This window comes from Curcuma longa, chromosome 6 (genome assembly GCF_044706935.1).
Source record: "Curcuma longa cultivar G26 ecotype Majalengka, Jawa Barat chromosome 6, ITB_CL_G26_1.1, whole genome shotgun sequence".
NCBI lineage: Eukaryota > Viridiplantae > Streptophyta > Magnoliopsida > Zingiberales > Zingiberaceae > Curcuma > Curcuma longa.
This window is the reverse complement of record NC_133866.1, coordinates 8,287,488-8,306,749: the sequence shown is the minus strand read 5'-3', so window position 1 is coordinate 8,306,749 and position 19,262 is coordinate 8,287,488. Positions and strand designations below refer to the sequence as shown.

General features: G+C 34.7%; 1 protein-coding gene across 2 annotated transcripts; it reads left to right on the top strand.

The window, feature by feature from the left end:
• The first annotated feature begins 6,802 nt into the window (after positions 1 to 6,802).
• On the top strand, positions 6,803 to 18,876 carry LOC141831127 (uncharacterized). 2 transcript variants are annotated; one of them, XM_074718554.1, is made up of 8 exons: positions 6,803 to 7,678; positions 8,921 to 8,997; positions 10,706 to 10,877; positions 13,845 to 13,933; positions 16,907 to 17,071; positions 17,213 to 17,290; positions 17,927 to 18,030; positions 18,225 to 18,876. In XM_074718554.1, the coding sequence occupies exons 1-8, from the start codon at positions 7,060 to 7,062 to the stop codon at positions 18,328 to 18,330; spliced, it is 1,410 nt and encodes a 469-aa protein (XP_074574655.1). In that variant the 5' UTR covers positions 6,803 to 7,059; the 3' UTR covers positions 18,331 to 18,876. The 2 variants fall into 2 exon arrangements, with proteins under 2 accessions (XP_074574655.1, XP_074574656.1); XM_074718555.1 differs by lacking the exon at positions 18,225 to 18,876 and having other exon boundaries at positions 17,922 to 18,008.
• Positions 18,877 to 19,262: the final 386 nt, after the last annotated feature.

Below are 19,262 nucleotides of genomic sequence, written 5' to 3'. Positions count from 1 at the left end.
AATATATTTTACAAAAATAACCTTATGAGCTCAAATTTGTTGTCATTATCAAAAATATATTTGTAACCAATCCGGTTCATCAATCATATCAACATAGGATCAAAGCGGCATTTGTTACATCTATCGTAACTCAACCCTTAATGGTCATATATGCCAACACAACTGAATGACATGGATTATGATATAGATAGGTAGTAAGAAAATTTTATGTAATGTGGTCATAACATATCTATTTCATACTGGTCAACCTTAAATCTTAATGAAATTAAACCATAAATTAGAGTCAGAGTGTGTAAACCAAATTAGAATTTATTTATGTAGAAATCAATCTCAAAACATAACAAACCGAAGTAACCAAAATTTGTCTATAAATAAAAGCATTATAAACTCCCACCGAAATTAAATATCATCCAAATACATGACACTTATACAAGCAGTGTGCTAATGAAACACCTTAAGTGACACTCTTTTAGTAAACAGATATGCAATCATAGAGTTTGTTTTAATATGTTTTATGGATATCTATCCGCTCCACTCTGAACTCTTTCTTTCACAATCAGGAACTTGATGTTTATATGCTTTGACTTCATCGAGCTCATGTTGTTGTTAGAATATAAAACTACTGATTTATTGTCACAATAATTTGAGTGGTTTATCAATACATCTACTATGCGCAACCCCATGATAAAATTCCGCAAACATATTCCATGATTGGACGCCTCATAACATGCTACAAAATTTGCTTCCATAGTAGAAGAGACCACAAAAGATCATTTCACACTCTTCTAGTAGGTAGATGTAGCTTGATGTAGATTTCTTGCTATCTTGGAATCCAACAAAATCAGAGTTAGTATATCCAATGATCTTGAGCTGATTTCACCTCTGATAGGTGAATATATAATCCTTTATTTTTTGTAGATACTAGAAGACCCTGCTTGGCTGTTTTCCAATGGTCTAATCATGGATTGCTGAAATATATGGCCAACATCTCAGTAATGTATGCAATATCCAGGTACGTACAAACCTGAGCATATATTAAACTTCCTACTACTGGCACATAATGAATCTCCTGCATTTCTTTTCCTTCGAAGGCATTCTTGGGGTGCTGATCGAGACTAAGTTTGTCTCCCTTAGAGGTAGGGGTTTCACCTGATTTACAATTTTGCATGTCATATCTTTTGAGGACCTTTTTAATATAGCTCTTTTGTGATAATACTAGAGTACCTCGACAGCGATCTCAATGTATTTGTATACCTAACATAAAAGAAGTGTCACCAAGATCTTTCATCTCAAAATTCCTAGCTAGAAATCCCTTGATTTTGTCTAATAAACTTATATCATTACTGGCAAGCAAAATATCATCAACATATAAAATCAAGAAAATCTACTTACTCCCACTGAATTTATGATATATACAATTATCAACTAAATTCATCTCAAAATTGAACAAGATGATCACTTAATGAAATTTGAAATACCATTGTCGAGATGCTTGCTTGAGCCCATGATGAATTTCTTAAGTTTGCACATCATATTCTTTGAATCTTCTGATTCAAAAATTTTCGATTGCACCATATAAATTGCTTCATCAATGTCAACATTGAGGAAGGTGGTCTTTACATCCATCTAATGCGGCTCAAGATCAAAATGCACTATCAATATCATTATAATCCTGAAAGAGTCTTTCGATGAAACCGATGAGAAAGTCTCTTTATAGTCGATGTCTTTTTTCCATATGAAGCCTTTCGCGACAAGCGAGCCTTATGTCTGTTTACATTGCCTTTAGAATCCCTCTTGATTTTAAATATCATTTTGCAACCAATGGACTTCTTACCTTTTGACAATGGGATAAGATCTCAGATGTCATTGTCCATCATGGACTTTATCTCTTCATTCATGGCATCAAATCCACTTATGATAGTTAGAACTTTCCATGGCTTGACGAAAGTTGATTGGATCATTTTCTATCACTCCAATGTCAATATGATGTTCTTGAAGAAATATTATATAATCATTCGGCACCGCACTTCTCCTTTGTTTAGTGGATCTCCTTGATGACATATGTTCTTGAGGTGGTAGAGTTTGTTCTTCTGGAACAATTTCTTGAATGGGAGGTTCTCCAACATTATCTTGAATAATTGTGTCTTAAACATGATCAAAAATAAAATCTTGACCAAATTCAATAACACCTGTGGAAATATCAATATATTCCTCTTCAAAGACAAAGTCTTTAACCTTATCTCCCCCTCACACTCAACATCCGCAAAAAGCTTCTAATTTCATCGACTTAGTCGCAGGATTATAAAACTTATACCCCCTAAATCTTTCAAAGTACATAATAAAATAACAATTAACAGTTCTTGAATCCAGTTTACTTGCATTAGGCGTATAAGATCGTGCCTCAATTGGACCCTTATACGTGCAAATGCTTTAGACTAGGTTTCTTACCCGTCCAAAGTTCATAAGGAGTTTTGTTAGTTTCTTTAGTTGAGACCCTATTAAGGATATATACTGTAATCTTAAGTGCTTCTTCTCAGAGTGACTATGGTAAGGTAGAATGACAAATCATACTTCTCATCAGTGCCTCATTGGCCATTCTATTTCATCTTTCAACGACACCATTTATAGTAGGTGAACATGGTATGGTGTACTGTGGGACGATATCGCTTTTCTCTAGGAACTTGGCAAAACATCATAAATGTTGTTTACCTAAACCATTATATCTACCACAATATTCGCCACCACGGTCTAATCTGATGCTTTTGATCCTTTTGTTGAGTTGGTTTTTAACTTCAGTTTTATAATTTTGAACATGTCTAATGATTGATTTTTCATGAATGAGATATAGATAATCACACTGCAAAAAATCATCTATGAGTGTTATAAAATATCGTTGATCATTAATTCCAAGCCGTCGTAGGAAATGACTCACAAATATTTATATGTATAAGTTTTAAACGTATGAGGTCCTATTGGCTTCAAATCTCCTTTTATTAGTTTGTTTCCCTTTTATATAGTTAACATAATAGCGTATCTATAAAATCCAAGGGATCTAGAATTCCACCTAACACAAGTCTCTCTATTCTTCCGTCTGGAGATATGATCTAATCTCTTGTGTCATAATACAATTAAATTCTCACTAGTTAATTTTCAATTTATACCTTGTGTACTTAATTGTAGGGATTCATTAAACGAAGTAATAATATCAATCGAATAAAGATGATCATAAATAGATAAAGAACCGATTCCAATCAATTTTGAATCATGATGAGCAAAAATAAACAAACTTGTCCAAAGCAAAAAATAAAAATCAAATTCCATCTAAAAGATGGTACAATAAATGTTTCATCAAGATCCAATAAAAATCAGTCTTTAATAATAATCTATATTTCCCAATTGTTTCAACTTCAACTGTCTTGTCATCGCCCACATAGATATATCTTTCATCCTCATTCGACTTTCAACATTAGAGACACACTGATATGAGTTGTTGCACCAAATCGATCCACCAAGTGTCTATAGGTATTGAAGTTAAATTAATCTCAGAACAAATCAAATTAATAAGTACATCTGTTTTTCTGCACACCAAGCACGATAGTTCCTGCATTGCATTTTAAAATGTCCCTCAGCTCCACAAAAGTGACAACCTTTACCTTCCTATGCATCCGACCTCTTAGGTTGTTTCTTTTGAGACTTTGTTTCTGTAGCTTTTTTATCCTTTTTTCCTTTTGCTATTTTGGTTCTTGTTCTTAGGGGTTGAGGCTAGGTGAGTACTTTCAATCTTATCTTGTTTTAACCTTTCCTCTTCCTAAACACAATGTGAGATAAGCTCATTCAGAGACCAAATCTCTTTTTGACAATTATAGTTCACCTTAAATTAGCTAAATTATTTCAGAACAGATATCAAAACCAGATGCACTAGCAAGTCCTCAATGAGTTTTAGCTTAAGTGTTCTTAATTTAGAAGCAAGTTGAGACATCTTCATGATGTACTCCGTAATATTGTCCTTACTCTTACACTTCATTAAAACTAAGCCCGTCAATAGTGTGCTTATTTTAGCCTTCTTTATTAGGAACCTCTTTTCAATTTCAACAAGGAACTTCTTAGCCTTAATTATCTTATCAGCTATTGTGACCCTAAATGCTTTTAGAATGGTTTTCTTCATGATCATTATACACATGCGATTTGATCTTTTCCACTTTTCTCTCCCTCTTTTTATCAAAGGTACTCTTATCCGTAAGATGTGGAAGAGAATCCATCCTTAACTCATGGTCGAGATCTATAACTCCAAGAACTATTAAGAGGTTCTTTTGTTCTGATTTGAAGTTGGTGTCATTCAACATGGGAAGAGAGTTGATGTTAGCAGTTAGTATCAAATATGACTGCTAGCAGAGATAGCGTAGGTAATGAGGTCAACAGTGCCAAACAGATCGAGCTAACTAAACTGATGATGTCGGCATGATCGAGCAGAACTGATAAAGTAGACCGGGCCAAATTCATTCAGTTGGTCCTCAAGCATAGAAAATAAGACCAAGGGTGGTCAATTAGGTAGGGCTGTAAGGCTGTCTGTCGCAGCTACATCAATCAGTCCTCAATCATAGAAAATAAGACCATCACATCTTAAAAGGAGACAGAAGTTGCCTTTAGGATTGACTTTGCTATCCCTAATGATAGAATTGCAATTGTTAACTCTGCCAAACTTGATCCTATAGGTTAGCAAGGGAGAATCGGTTTCAAAGGTAAGTCCACTGCAAGTATATGAGCCTAATTAAACTTACTGCTTGGATCAAGATTAGGAAGAATTTTTGCATCCACATACGTGGTGTAATGATAAAACTTTCAGAAGAGCAATAAAAGGATCAACGTTTGAATCCCAAATACAATAAAAATGTTTTTTTTTGAAATTATTAGAGATCTTGTAATGTCAAGGTTGTTTGATTGGACATCTCATTCGACTGAAGCTACAGAAGCTTTCGCTTGAACCTACCATGTGTTTGTTCAATGAAAGGAGGAGTTGGAGTGGCCACAATGCGCCGTAGGAGGAGGGAATCGTAAAGGGTCTCTATTTCTGAAAGATGTATTCAAACAAACGATGTTTAATGGCAATGATGGGTCGGAATGGACTGAAGTTGTGATTCGATATGCCATGAAAATTGCAAATCAATTAAATGGAGAACGAAGGGAAGGGAAGGGAAGGAGGGACTCCACCTGGCCCTAATCGACCTCTGGCAGCGACCTCGCCTGGCCACGAGGTTGCGACGATCGACTTCGCACCATGAGGCCTTCGCAAGGTTGGGACGTCTTCACCTGGCTGCAATGTTTCTCCCTTCATCTTCTATTCTATTCTATTCTACCCCAAAGCTCCCCAGCGGAGCCCTTTCTCTCGATACTGCTCATCGTAGCCCATCGTGGCCTTCCGCCTAACCAACGCTGATCGTCCCCGTGCAGCCCAATGTCGCTGTGTTCCATGCGCGATATGGCGCCGCCATGAGTCTAGAGCAGTGACGACTCGAGGGATTTAGTTAAAAAATAATAATAATAATAATAAATAGAAAATGAATTTGAGAAAAATAATTCCACAAAATCAATTGTTCTAAGTCTTATCCAAGCTCTTGTCAAGCTTTTTGATACGTGTTATTCCTCGTAAAGTTAACATTCATAACAGCACTTCATACAACAAATACATGTAGTTATAATAATCTCAAACCTTAACCTTAAAAATACATGTTCACTATCACATACTTATTATAATAACATATCTCTTTTATTCATATTCCTTTTAACATTAACACTCATTATTTATTGATCTTACCGTTTATTCAATCATCTTAAAATTATATATATTAAATAAATATATTTTAAAATATTAAAATTATTATTATTATTTTTAATAATAATTTTATTTTTAAAATAATAATTTTATTAACCGTTAAAAAATAATAATCTTACTTTTAAAATTACACATTGATAAATATTTATAGACAAAATTTTGAATTAGTCATTACAAAATTAATCATTTTATTTAATTTTTAATTCTAAAATTTATAATTTTTTAATAAAAATTAAAATTAATCTTAATAGCCGTTAAAACTAATCGTTTAATAAATATAATTAAAAAATAAAAAAATAAAAAAATTACATGTGGGGAGAGCCAATTAGGGGTTGACCCGTCTCATTGCCGCTTAAACGCATTCAAATGGAGGGATGTTATACCTGTTTAATATCAAAAGTGTTATAACACCTATTAACATGCATTGGGATGCTCTCATATAAAAATTATATTTTAAATTTACTTAGCAAGTCAAGGGAAAAAATATCTTATCTTCGGACACTTAAATTATAAAAAAATATAACAAATTTATGATTAATAAGAAAGAAAAAATTTAAAATTTATAAAAAATGGATTCGAAAGAATTAAAAAGTTATGGAAATATAATAGATAATCACTACAGAAAACAAATAGAAAATACCTTTTTTTTTAAATAATTTAAAAAACTCTTCAATATTCAATAATTTTTTAAAATAAGAATTAAGATACCTTTAAATTTTTATTTTCCGTCAAATATTTATATTTAAGATGTCATTATTATGGAGCAGGAATTAGTCAACTATGATTTCGATGCAACCAAACTCGATGGCATAATTTTCAAAATTAAATAGACTTCAGAAAACAAATCCGTCCGAGCGAATGGGCCGACGCCGACCCGACCCCACCTCACTCCCCCATTACAGAAAAAGGTAAAACACAATATGAAACCAAAAAAACAATTTATATATTTCTCCTCCTCCGCGTTCCGTTGAGCACGACCGCCATGGAGGACTCCACCGTTCCCTCGCCTCTCCTTGCCTTCAGTTAGATTAGGTTAACTCTCTCCCAGAGCAGCTCTGTCCTCATTGATCTGATTCCAACGCATCTTCCAAGTTTCTTCCTCGCTTCCTCCGTCGCACCTCGAGTCGCTCCGATTCCTCCGCGGTTCGCTGCTTTTTGAGGAGCTTTTTTTTGTTTTTGTTTTTGTTTTTTTTTTGTTTAGAATCCGTTGCCGGTTCTGCCCTGGAACTATGGATTCCTCTGGAGGGAACTCCGATCCGTACTCCGTACAGACTAGCGGCGGCGCTGGGGGTCTGCCGAGGCGGTTCGGCTTCCTGCCCTCCAATTTCATCCAGGCGCCGCTCTCCGCGCTGCTGGAGTACTCCGGGATCCTTCGTGTGCGGTCGGTCCATTCGGAGAGTGAGACCTCGATCGGACCTGGTCGGATCGAGGATCCCGGCTTCGCCGGCGGCCGTGGCGCTGGGGAGGTGGAGATAAGGATAATCGGGGTCGGGGACGAGGATGGTTTCGGGGTCGGGACTAGCCAGGCGCAGAGCTTGGAGGAGGATGCGATTCCGAGTGGTAGCGGTCTTCAGGGGGAGTTGCACGGTGGTTCGTCTCAGTGGCGGGGTAGAGATGGGGAGAGTGATATTGGCGTCGTGGAGGTTGGTTCGTCTTCTTCGGCTTTACCGATTTCCATCCCGAGTGGCGTTGGTCCAAGCGCAGATGGTGAGGTGAGTGCTGCTGGTGGTAACAACAGGGATTCCTCGTACCAGAGATATGAAATACAGGAAGTCGCAAGGTGGATTGAGCAGGTACTTCCTTTCTCGTTGCTCCTGTTGGTGGTGTTCATCCGGCAGCATCTGCAAGGTAATGTATTTCTATTGTAAACTTGATGGATATCTTTTATGACCTTATATACTTTAACCGTTCATGCCTTTCACACTCTATGTCACTCGTCTCTGTATGTAGTTGACGTTGTATTTTTTCCATAAACATCGTATGCCATCTCATAATTCACTTTAGTAAATGAATGCCATTGACTATTGCTCACAGAGAATAACATTTACTTCATGGTGGCACATATTTTTCCTTCCACTCAACCACAGATCTTTGGGCGAAGAATAACTTCTGTCACTATGTGTTGATGGAACACAGCCATCTACAATCCCAGTCATTTATCTTGATGGTTTCTGATTGGTGACGTTGTTCTTGTGATTATTTCAGTAGTAAGTATTGAAGAGGAAGCTTCTTGTAGGCACAAGGTGCACAATGTAGTGGTGTTCTATGTAACTCTGACTTTTGCACATGACCATTAGGGATAACGTGTTTGCATGTTTGCTTGGAGTGTTGATATCTGTCACAGGTATAGAGTGGTATATAAAGAGTCTTTAAGTATCAGAGCTGGTGTTTGCCTAGATAATATGGATTTCTTTTTATAATAATTGTTTATGTTTCAATAAATTTTGCAGTGAAATGGTGAACTGGAAGTTCATTAAGTTGTCTAAACTAAGAACACTTTTTTCAAAAAAAAACTTTTGTTTAGAAAACCAGATACGAAGGCAAATCTTTTGTACCTCTAGTGTGGTGCCACTCTATTTTCATATAATCATTACTTTTGCAGAGGAGCAATTGGATACAGTGTTAGGGCTCGACTAGACTGTGAGAAAAAGGGAAAATTAATGCTCCAATAAAGACTTAGGATCTGCATGTTCACTCATTTTTTTTCTCATCCTAGATTTGCATATAAGTGAAAATAGCTTCATACCTTTTATGGATCTAACTTAAATATTTGGATATTGACCAAATTTAAATTTACTTGAAGATTTTGCTTCTGGCACAATTTGTGGTTCTTCTAGAACTAGGTCATACTTAGCAAATACGGATTTGTGTTGATGCATTCAATAGATGATTCCATGTACTCACATGATGAGCAATTTTATGGATATGTAGGCTCTAGAAAATTGTTATTGGCTTATATTTTTTCCATAATTTTATATTTTTGCTAAAATTTTGTGTTCTAGTATTCTTTCATATGAAGATTTATGTTTGTTGTTCTCTCTTTTTTGTCATTCAACTTTACATTGTATAATTTTGGAAAATTATGCACAGGTTTCTTCGTTACAATCTGGATGGCTGCTGTGATGTTTAAGTCAAATGATATTTTGAGAAAACAAACTGCTTTAAAGGTTGGCACTAAATTGTTGTTTCTTTTGCAAAATCTTAGAGTTCTTCTGTCACCTTGTTTTTACTCGGATAGAAATTTGACTAAATATCACAAGAAATTTATTAGGACTTTACTTTCAGATGAATGATATAAAGATAATGTTTTTCCAGTGAACTACATTGATTTTTTCTTTTATTTATTCTGTTTCTACATTGATTTACATCAAGAAGGAAAGAGAACCCACTGTTGGATTGGGGGTAGAAAATGTAGAGCTTTATTCAAATCCATTTGTTGGAGCAGTGGTGATTAGCTGGATATCTATAAAGATTGCCTCCACTTGGGATTATCTTATTAGCTGTATTATGTTAACAAGGTCTAGGGTGGTGACTTTCAATTTTATATATCTGCGAGCACAGAAAGTAAGATGGAATTTATATCTCAAATAGTCAATTTTGATCAAGCTTCCCAAACTAACTTAACAAGGAATTCAAACCAATAGGAATTTAAAGAAAAAAAATTCAATGCAAATTAGGTATTATAGTGGTTTAGCCTTAATGCCTACGCCCATCATTTAGGTTCTACGATGTTTTTTCAACGTATGCTCAACTTTGTCAAGTTTATCAACTTCATCAATTTCGTCAAATACTAATATATATTAAATGGTACATTCTTCTCCTCAAGGATCCTCAAGGGCATCATAACTAAATAGAATGAAATTGTGAATGGTCTAGATGCTTCTTCAAGAAGAGCACCTCATCCACTCATTGCTAGACCATTTGTCCCAATTATTTGGCATCAAATACATGGATCTTATCTCTCCATCAAAATTGATGCAAGGCTAAATCATTTGTAATATTCTTCTCTCTCAAATCATATTTTATTATGTTAACTACTCTTCAGGATTACCCACTTGATGGAGCTCCTAACTTTGCATAGGTTGTCCAAGTGAAATTGCTTTGGTATAAGATTGGCATGCTTATGATAACTATCAAACTGGGAAATGATCACATTAGCATTAATTGTTATATGAATTCACTCAATGGAAAAAATTGGAAATCATAGTGTCTTATCAGTAAAAGTTTCATACCAAAACTCTGGGATAGATGCGATGCCAATGGCTTGAAACTTTGAGCCAATAAATATTTACAAACAAGTTATATTGATCTTCATGTTTAAAATTGGGAAAACCGAAGATTAAGAATTCTTTCTAGATTTTTTTTTCTTTATACTTTTGGACTCATGCTAAGATACATATAGACAGCAACATTCTAGTATCTATGCTTCATCACATATGTGCTGTTAACATACCTTAGCGATCATCAATAGTTTGGTGGCTTTGGATGCATTGATGATGCTCAATATCTCTACTGTCCCTCCCACATCTATTGGTCTTTACCAATGCACTATGGAAGTTTTTTTGGAAGGATATCACCATTTTCTTATCTCTTTATTCAGTTCGCTTGTCCTATTATTTCTAGCAAGTGAACTACTGTAACTCTTAGCTCTTTCTCTCTCTCTAATGTTTTGGGTTCCTGAGAATCTCCTAAAACAAATGGTGGTAACCTTTTTCCAGATGTGTGGAATGGGTTTTTTATGCTTCTATGCTCACAAACGTTTTAACTGTACTAATGCTGAAACTATTAACTTATTTTCCCAAGTGCTTATGTAGAATCACTTTCGTAAAATGGGGCTTGGAATTTGATTATTTCACTTCAATGTGGTCTTTGCAGGGAGAGCGAAGAATAGCGATACTTATTGGAATTACAATAGTCTTCACCATGCATGTGTTTGGAGTGTTGTACTGGTGGTACAGAACTGATGACCTTCTGTACCCACTGGTCATGCTTCCTCCTAAAAGAATACCTCCATTTTGGCATGCCATATTTATCATTATGGTTAATGGTACTCTACTTTGCCCACTATTTGTTACTAACAACCACTAGAATACTAGTTATTAAGCCTTTTCAACATCATGCTAGCTGGAGCATGTTTATGATTACCATTCTGCTGTTGTTTTTGCATGTTTTACCTTATATTCTTAACATCAGTTTGTTAATGGATTGCTTTGAAATGTATGCTTGTAGTTAATGATTTGGCATCAAGGGAAATAGAAATCAGGTTATTTTTATTAGTCTCATTTAACTTCAATATATGCACTTCCAAGAATTCCTAGGGTTTTAATTATTGTTTCACATTTGCTCTTCTATTTCTTTGTACGTTGAAAAACTTATCAAAGGCATCAATCTTTTTGCAGGGCATACCCGATCAAAGAAGTATTCCTGCAAATTAGACAGTCTTATTTTACATTCAAGGATTATAAACAATAACCTCAATCAAAATTCGGGAATATAAAATATGATAGTCAAATGAATCATGGGTGAAAGAGAGAATGCTCTTAATTGATGAGTGAGACCCATTAGCTATTGTGACACTGCTAGGGCATTATGGTGGTGTGAGGGGAAAGAAGGATGATGCATCACTAGAAATATTCTAAGAGGTATGGATTATATAAGAAAATGAGTTAATTTACTGAGATAATAAATTGATAGTCACTTAGAAATGAAGAAGCTAAGAGTACACCTCTTAAGGAACTGTAATGATGGAATCTGTTCGAGTTGATTGAGTATCAAACTGAGCGACATGAGCATGTTGAGATGGATGACCTAGGGAATCCACAAAGAGAGTAGCAAGTATATTTGACATGTCCAAGCTACCATAATTTATACATTTGGCCTATCTTGCCCCCTAAAATGACCACCTCTACTTCACTATCAGCTTTCTTGACCACCATGTGATGCTCAAGAGGATGAGCCAACAACTAAAGCAGATAGTTTGGCTATAGGATCAAAAGGTGATGGAAATATGGTCAAGGCTTTCAACATACGCACATATATGTTAAACAAAGGAGGAAAAAAAAGCCTCTCCAAATATAAGATTTCACCAACTTTAATTCAAGTCTAACTATATGGAGAAATATAAAGGTGAGTAACCTATCAAAGTGATCTTGCATATCTCGTCCATTTGACCTACTCGGAAATATATCTCTAAAATTAATAATGATAGCTTGAAAGCTACTAAATGAGGTGGTCATTTTGGTAATTAGAAAGACTACCAATTACATCATAAGCTTAAGTTTTGATGCCCCTCATATAAAGAGCACTCGCTTGTAAGTTTCACGGCAAGGGAAGTAGCAATGAAGATGCTCATAAAGCTAGGATCTATAGACCATCATAGACCATTAATTTGCTCCTATATAGCCTTGGATGACTTGGAATCTCAACCAAGTAGTGATGTATATAAGCTAGCCTTGAGGCCTTGACCCATGAACCATGTAGGAACTGAGGTAGCCCAAGATGAATAGTTCTTCCAATTTAGATATTTTGTGGTAATTATTATGGATCCAAACAAGTTGAGAGAGGTTGCTACGTGAGATATAGAAGATGCAACGTATAGAAGATATAGTATGATATTTGACATATAGAGTTACCAAGCTTGAGACAACCTAAGTGTGGGGGCCAAGAATACCTAGAATGAGTTTAAGATAAGCCGACTATATAGTTTGGGTTGTGGTTTATGGTCTAGGCTCAATATGAAGAAAAACCGCCACTGCCACCACTTGTTAATTGGGTTGGACAAGTCTCAAACTTCGAATTAGCTTGGGCTAGATAAGCCTAGTTGAGCTTCAGCTATGAGATGTTGCCCTAGGAGAAAGCCATAAGAAACCCGTTTGGGCCAGGATGAAATAGGCAAGCTGGAGAAGTTGCACTAAGAGACATGCACGAGCTTGCGAGAGTTCATTGTGTCGCTTTCACGTTGATAGCAATTGGATTCTTGCTTCGTCACCATCACTACCATTGTCGCCTCCTTGCTATCAAATCAGGAAAGGACCAAAAGGATGCATTGGGAGGAATGAAGCATACAACAGAGGCTTGTGACCATGATAATAGGACATGAAAGATAATGCCTAGAGTTGAGTGGTGATGACATTGCATGGAGTCACATATGCATCTCATGCGGGATGAAGCATGTGGAGTGGTTGTTCAATTAGGGATGAAGATACAAAGATTGTGACACAATATATGCTAGGGGGGGGGGGGGGGGGGGGGGCGATACCTATGTGGGTATACACAAACATGTAGTAGGGCTACCTAAGGCTAGAGTGTTGGGATAATTCCCTCTAATGCATGGAATATAGATGTTATTAACAAGTATGGAAAATAGATGTTATTAACAAGTATGGAATATTGCAACATAGGGGTTTTTTACTGCATATACAATATTTTGTCATGAAAGTCTCCTTCAATAGGTAGCTGCATATTCATCCCCAGCAGGGTTTCTTCTTAAACCTTATTTTGACTGTCACTTCTTCTTTGCATTCTTCAGTAGTTAATAACTTGCATTTATAGTTTCAAAAGTTAATATGAAGATATGGTGTTTCATGGGCCTAACTAAATATATGTCTGTATATTTTACAATTAAAAAATGCTAGAAATTTTAATGGGATCTCTGATGGTAACTCTAAAAACTTTTTAATGTAAGTTCCAAAAGTAAATCAAGAAGCAATGGTAATATCTCAAATTCTATTTCCATGTTTATGTAGTTTTCCTGTACGTGCTGTTGTAGGCTTGTATACACTTTTGGTTACTTTCTACATCCAAATTGATAATTGATAGAATGAGGGGATGACCATAGACATCTTGGTGATGCATGCCAAACCTTAAACTAAGAATTAGTGTATTAAAGGGTTGCATCTCAAATTTCTTCTTCTTTGAATTGTTGTTTTTCTCGTAGCTATTTTAATAATATCATTTTCAAAACTTAAATCATTTCTTTTACTGAGCACACTCAAATGCTTATATCACTTTTCAGATATAATGGTGCGACAAGCAGCTATGGTAGTCAAATGTGTGCTTTTGATGTACTACAAAAATAGTAAGGGTCGTAAGTATCGTAAGCAGGTAAATTAATTTCCTTGTATAAGCTTTCTTTACTTTGAAAGGATAAAAAAAACATGAAGGGAGATTTGAAGGGAAGGTGAGGGAAAAAGGAAGGATCCAGTTCTCTTATTGTTTAGTTGGGTTGATGGAAAGGAGAATGAAAAGTTGTTGATCTTCCTTTTTTGTGTTGTTTACTTAATTTTAGAGACAATAGTTGTTTTACCATTCTATTTTTCAACTTTTTGTGGTCAAGAAAATCTACTTAAATTCATTATAAGGATAAATCTAAAAATACTTAAACCCTAATAAATGATTAATTATAGTCTAAATTTTTTTAAAAAATATTTGGCTCTTGAAATAAAAGATTGAAAAGGTAATTAAGGAAGATAATTTTTTTCTATCAGTATTTAATAAATGAAAAGTTGTTACTATAAAATATGGGAATGATTCATACATAGTTTAAAATTTCATGTCGTACCGGGCGGCACGGATGAAACATTTTGTTCCGCCCTCCAACCAGTACGACACAGAGATCACTACACACCCACGATTGTAGTGGAGGGGTTGTGCGACCCCCGCGAGCGCGGCACGACCCCAGCAGCTGCAACGGAAGGTCGTATGACCCACGCGGAAGGGTCGGGCAACCGTTGCGGCCGCTACGGAGGGATCGTTTACGTGCGCGCACAACAGGGGTGTTGTTTTTTTAATTAAAATATAATCAAAACAGAGGATAATAATTTTAATAAACTCCTGTAAGGATAATCTAAACAGACTTAATTAAAATCTAATAGAACTATCCCATTAACTTTAATATATATTATCTATTTTAATTTTTAAAAATATATAATAAAATTTATTTATTTATCATATTAGAGATCTCATTTTTTATTTTTTTTATTTTTTAAATATTTAAGTTAAAATTTTTATTTTTATTAATATATTTTATATTTAAAAAATATCAAAACCATATCGGTATGACACGATACGATATCGAAATTGTGTCGTTCCGATCATAGATCAAAACTCTAATACGACTCGAAATTTTAAACCATGAATTCATATCATATATTCATTAAAATTCACATATAAAATAATATGATTCATACATATGAATTAGAAATTAAAAATATCGGTATGACACGATACGATAGTTCGGTGTACAAAGTTCTCATATCATATATTCCAATGCATACATATGAATTAGATCCTAGGGAAGGGTCGAACCACATTGGATCTATTATATGCAGTTTTATCCTGTATTGCAAGAGGTTATTTCCACAACTCAAACTTTTTGACCATAAGATCACACGGCTGCAACTTTACTATTGTGGCAAGGCTCCCCTTGTACATATGAATTAGAAATAAAAAAAATCAATATTATTCATTATGGCTCAATACAATCCAATACAAATCTATAATTCTAAAAATTAAAGGGTAAAAGTTAAATCTAATTAACTTAAAGTATATCTAACCTATTAAAAAATTAAATTGAACTCAATATATTAGGAATTAGATTGAGTTCATTATAAAAGAAAGAAGAAATGGGAATTTAATTTTGTATGATAGGTAGAAGTGTAAAAGTAGTGGAATCTTGGAGTCTAATCTTGCCAAGTAAGATAAGTTAACCTGACGATAGCTAATATTGACTCAATATTTAATAATGGTTTGTGAAGAATAGATCTTGTCATGTTAATACACAATGACAATGAAATTTATTAACTTTGAAGTCATGTCATTGCTAAGTTGCCTATCATTTGACGATAATGATTTTCTATTACAAAAGCATTTGACAAGAATGATCCCTATAGTTTATTTTATTTGTAGGATAAAATAAATAATAATTTGTTCATTGTCAGAGATGAACCCACAAATTTTGTTATAAGTTAACATTCAAATTCCTCCATCTACTCTAATAAATTAAATTTTATTTTATTTTATATATTTTTGCATATCAAAATTATTCTGAATAAATCAGAATTATTTTTTAATAGTTTATAGTTCATCTAAATCTTATGATTAATGGTTTGAAATTTCCCAAAATGATTTATGTACAAACCAAGAACTGACGTGACATTTCTTCTTGCTTCCACACAACCTTGGACAGAAGCAATTCCAAGTAAATGAGGTTTTTTTCCTTTCTCTCCTCTCCTATCTCTCCTTCCTTTCCATTCATATAGACAACCTTTTTTTTCCCATTATAGTCTTGAATTTAGTTTCCTATATCATTATAGTCAGCAAAGTTTGCATTTAATATGAATGTGGGCTTAAAATGCAGCATGAATGTATTTAAAATTCATTTACATTCGCAATATAGCTTGAAGGTTAAAGCACTATCAGTTAGAACACTAGATAAATAAGGTAAACTTGTGCAAAAATACTAGAATCATCAAAATGAAGATGCAGATGTTGGATTATTTAACTGGAAAGTGAAAGAAATATTGAGGCAAATGCTTAAATGATGCAGCATGAGGAACAATAATCTCATACAGTGGACCACAACTAATAAAGAGGAATATTATTAAACTGAACAGTGATTAATATGGAGTGATTGGGATCCTTTTAAAGGCTCCAACTTAAGTAAAATTAGAAAGAAATTAAAAATATTCTAAAAAAGAAATGACTCAATCAATCATAGAATAAATCCCTTTTTCAAAATCTAAAATTTTTAAAAATAAATTCCTAATCTGCATTATTTGGTAAATGCAAGAATGTGGAAAAAATCTGCATTGGCATAATGCCCAAGATATATCACCGATACACCTCACTTTTCTAAAACCTTATTCTACTTGCCTCCAGTGAGATAAATTGTATACTCCTTTAATATTGACCCACAATACACTTCTCTAAAATTTTATCATACTTACCTGTACAAATATAAATTGCATAGTTCTTTAATATGGCCCTAGGTTATGGTAGTGCAGGGTGTTTTTTTACTTGCTCCATACTGTTTTACAACGCTTCATTAGCTAAAGGCTTACTTTTTTTTGTTCTTAGGGTCAGATGCTAACTCTTCTAGAGTATGCTCTTCTTTTGTACCGGGCATTGTTGCCGACACCTGTTTGGTACCGCTTTTTTTTGAACAAAGAATATGGGAGCATCTTTTCATCTCTGACTACAGGTCTTTATCTTACCTTCAAGTTGACTTCAGTTGTGGAGAAGGTAGTTATTCTTTCATCATAATGATTATTGAACTTGTATCATGTCTTTTATCAATACTAGAAGAAATTAATTTGTCATTATTTATTAACTTTCCTGAAAGAGTGAGTCATGAATCTCTGATATTCTCAAGTCTGATTCCAGGTTCAATCGTTGTTTACTGCATTGAAGGCACTGTCACGTAAAGACGTACATTATGGCTCCTATGCAACAATGGAACAGGTTTAAATCTTTCCTATCTCGAACAACCCTTAATCAATTAATGATCGTCTTATTGTCTTTGATAAATTAATTGCGCTATAATCTTGCCAGTTGCTACTGAAAACATATTGAACTTTTACTTTATATTAGTAACTCATTTAAGATCTTTATTTTTATGCCCAACTCTGTGATCAGAAAAAAAAAATGTTGATATTTTGTAAGTTTTGGCCATTTGCATAAAATAGAATAATCTAGATTGAAAACAAACAGGTCCCTTGTCTAATCTACTATTTGAATTCCAGACGGTCTAAAATACCAATGTTTATTTTTTTCACTTTTACCAATTCTACTGAAATAAATCAATAATATAAAGCGACTTGATAATATAACATTTTCATTCATTCAATCACAATATGACAAGCTTGTAAAGAGACTCACACCTCATTGTTTCATTCACTCAATCAATAATATAACATTTTCTTCTTTGGAGATTTTTTTTCTCTCTCATGAGATCGCCTAATGGGAGACTCAATTTCCTGAAATTGCCAATTGAAGTGTGTGACTTGTCTAGGGATGACATGAAATGTTGTTATCTTCTCGCCCTTGCTTCCGGTTCAGTCTAGGACAATTTACCAGATGTTTTTGGATTTAGTGCAGGTAATTTCTGCTGGCGATATGTGCGCTATTTGCCAGGAGAAGATGCATGTTCCAATCCTTCTTAGCTGTAAGCATATCTTCTGTGAAGATTGCGTCTCTGAATGGTAAGTTGCATATTCCTTTCAAATTTAGAATTTCTGTGAGGGAGATGAGTAAACCTTGTTGCTGAACATCCTACCTCTTTCCCAATCATATCTAAAAGCACTGAGAAGTCTCTTACCTTCTTTTAGTTCAATCATATCTAAAAGCACTTTTATTCATATGCAGCCTTTTATTATCACAATATTTTTTTTTTCAGGTTTGAGCGAGAAAGAACATGCCCGTTGTGCAGAGCATTGGTGAAACCAGCAGACCTCAGATCATTTGCTGATGGTTCTACGAGTTTACATTTCCAGCTATTCTAATTTAACTCGTCTAAAATTATGGCCAGAAATTGTCACTATGGTTGTTGGCCCCTCCCTTCTATTCACCTGTGTTGCAGAGGCACAAATTTTTAACGCAGTGGCTGTCGTCTCGTCGCGCCAATACTTATCCTATTTATAGAGCTTCTGACAGCAAATTCCAACTAACGGATTGAAGGTATGATGTGTGGACTTCATTCACATTCTAACGAGCAAACATGAGTTCAAAATTCAATAATGTTCATATCTGTGCTGATATTGCAAATCCCACACCAAGTGCATACATCATATGTTGTTTCATTACATTTCTCAGTGAGTCAAGTAGGTTTATCCCACTGGTAATGTTATAATCTAGTTCAAACAATGAGAGGTTTTCTTTCGCCTAAAGTTGGGCTATGCAATTGCTCTGATTGGGGGCATTCAAATGGTGATGTGTTGGAGTGTCTTCGTCGATCCATTGCATTGGCAATACAATTTTTAGTATGAACAATACTTAGTAGGAGTGATGAATTATTATCTGCGCGAAAAGGGTTTATGTATCCTCGCAGGTGTTACCCCTCTTCTTTCTCTGCAACTTGGGGGTCTTGGCTTAGTTTTACTTGTGTTTTGAAGTGTCCATTTACGTGTGATATCTGCCTTTCTAAGCCTCACCAATCTTCTCCACATGTTCCTCCCATCTGAGCTCGTGGCAAGCTCTTGTAGATCACTTTATCCCTTCTGAATGGGTCTATTTATGCCATCTTCAGTGAGACCATCTAACTAAACACACCACTAAAATCTAATGATTTGTTATCGCCGCTTTTTACTTCAGCATAAACCCTGCATTTGTAATCGTATCTAAGGCTGAGCATTCAAATGGAATTGAACCGAACTATTCAAAATTGAATAAATTGAATTTTTTAAACCAACTAAATCAATCGAATTTTCCTATTAAA

Excerpts from the sequence above, each read along its gene's own strand:
- LOC141831127 (XM_074718554.1), top strand. The coding sequence starts at position 7,060 with ATGGATTCCTCTGGAGGGAACTCCGATCCGTACTCCGTACAGACTAGC. Across the intron at positions 13,934-16,906 it reads GTCGTAAGTATCGTAAGCAG|GGTCAGATGCTAACTCTTCT; the intron begins GTAAATTAATTT and ends TTTTGTTCTTAG. Across the intron at positions 18,031-18,224 it reads GAAGATTGCGTCTCTGAATG|GTTTGAGCGAGAAAGAACAT; the intron begins GTAAGTTGCATA and ends TTTTTTTTTCAG.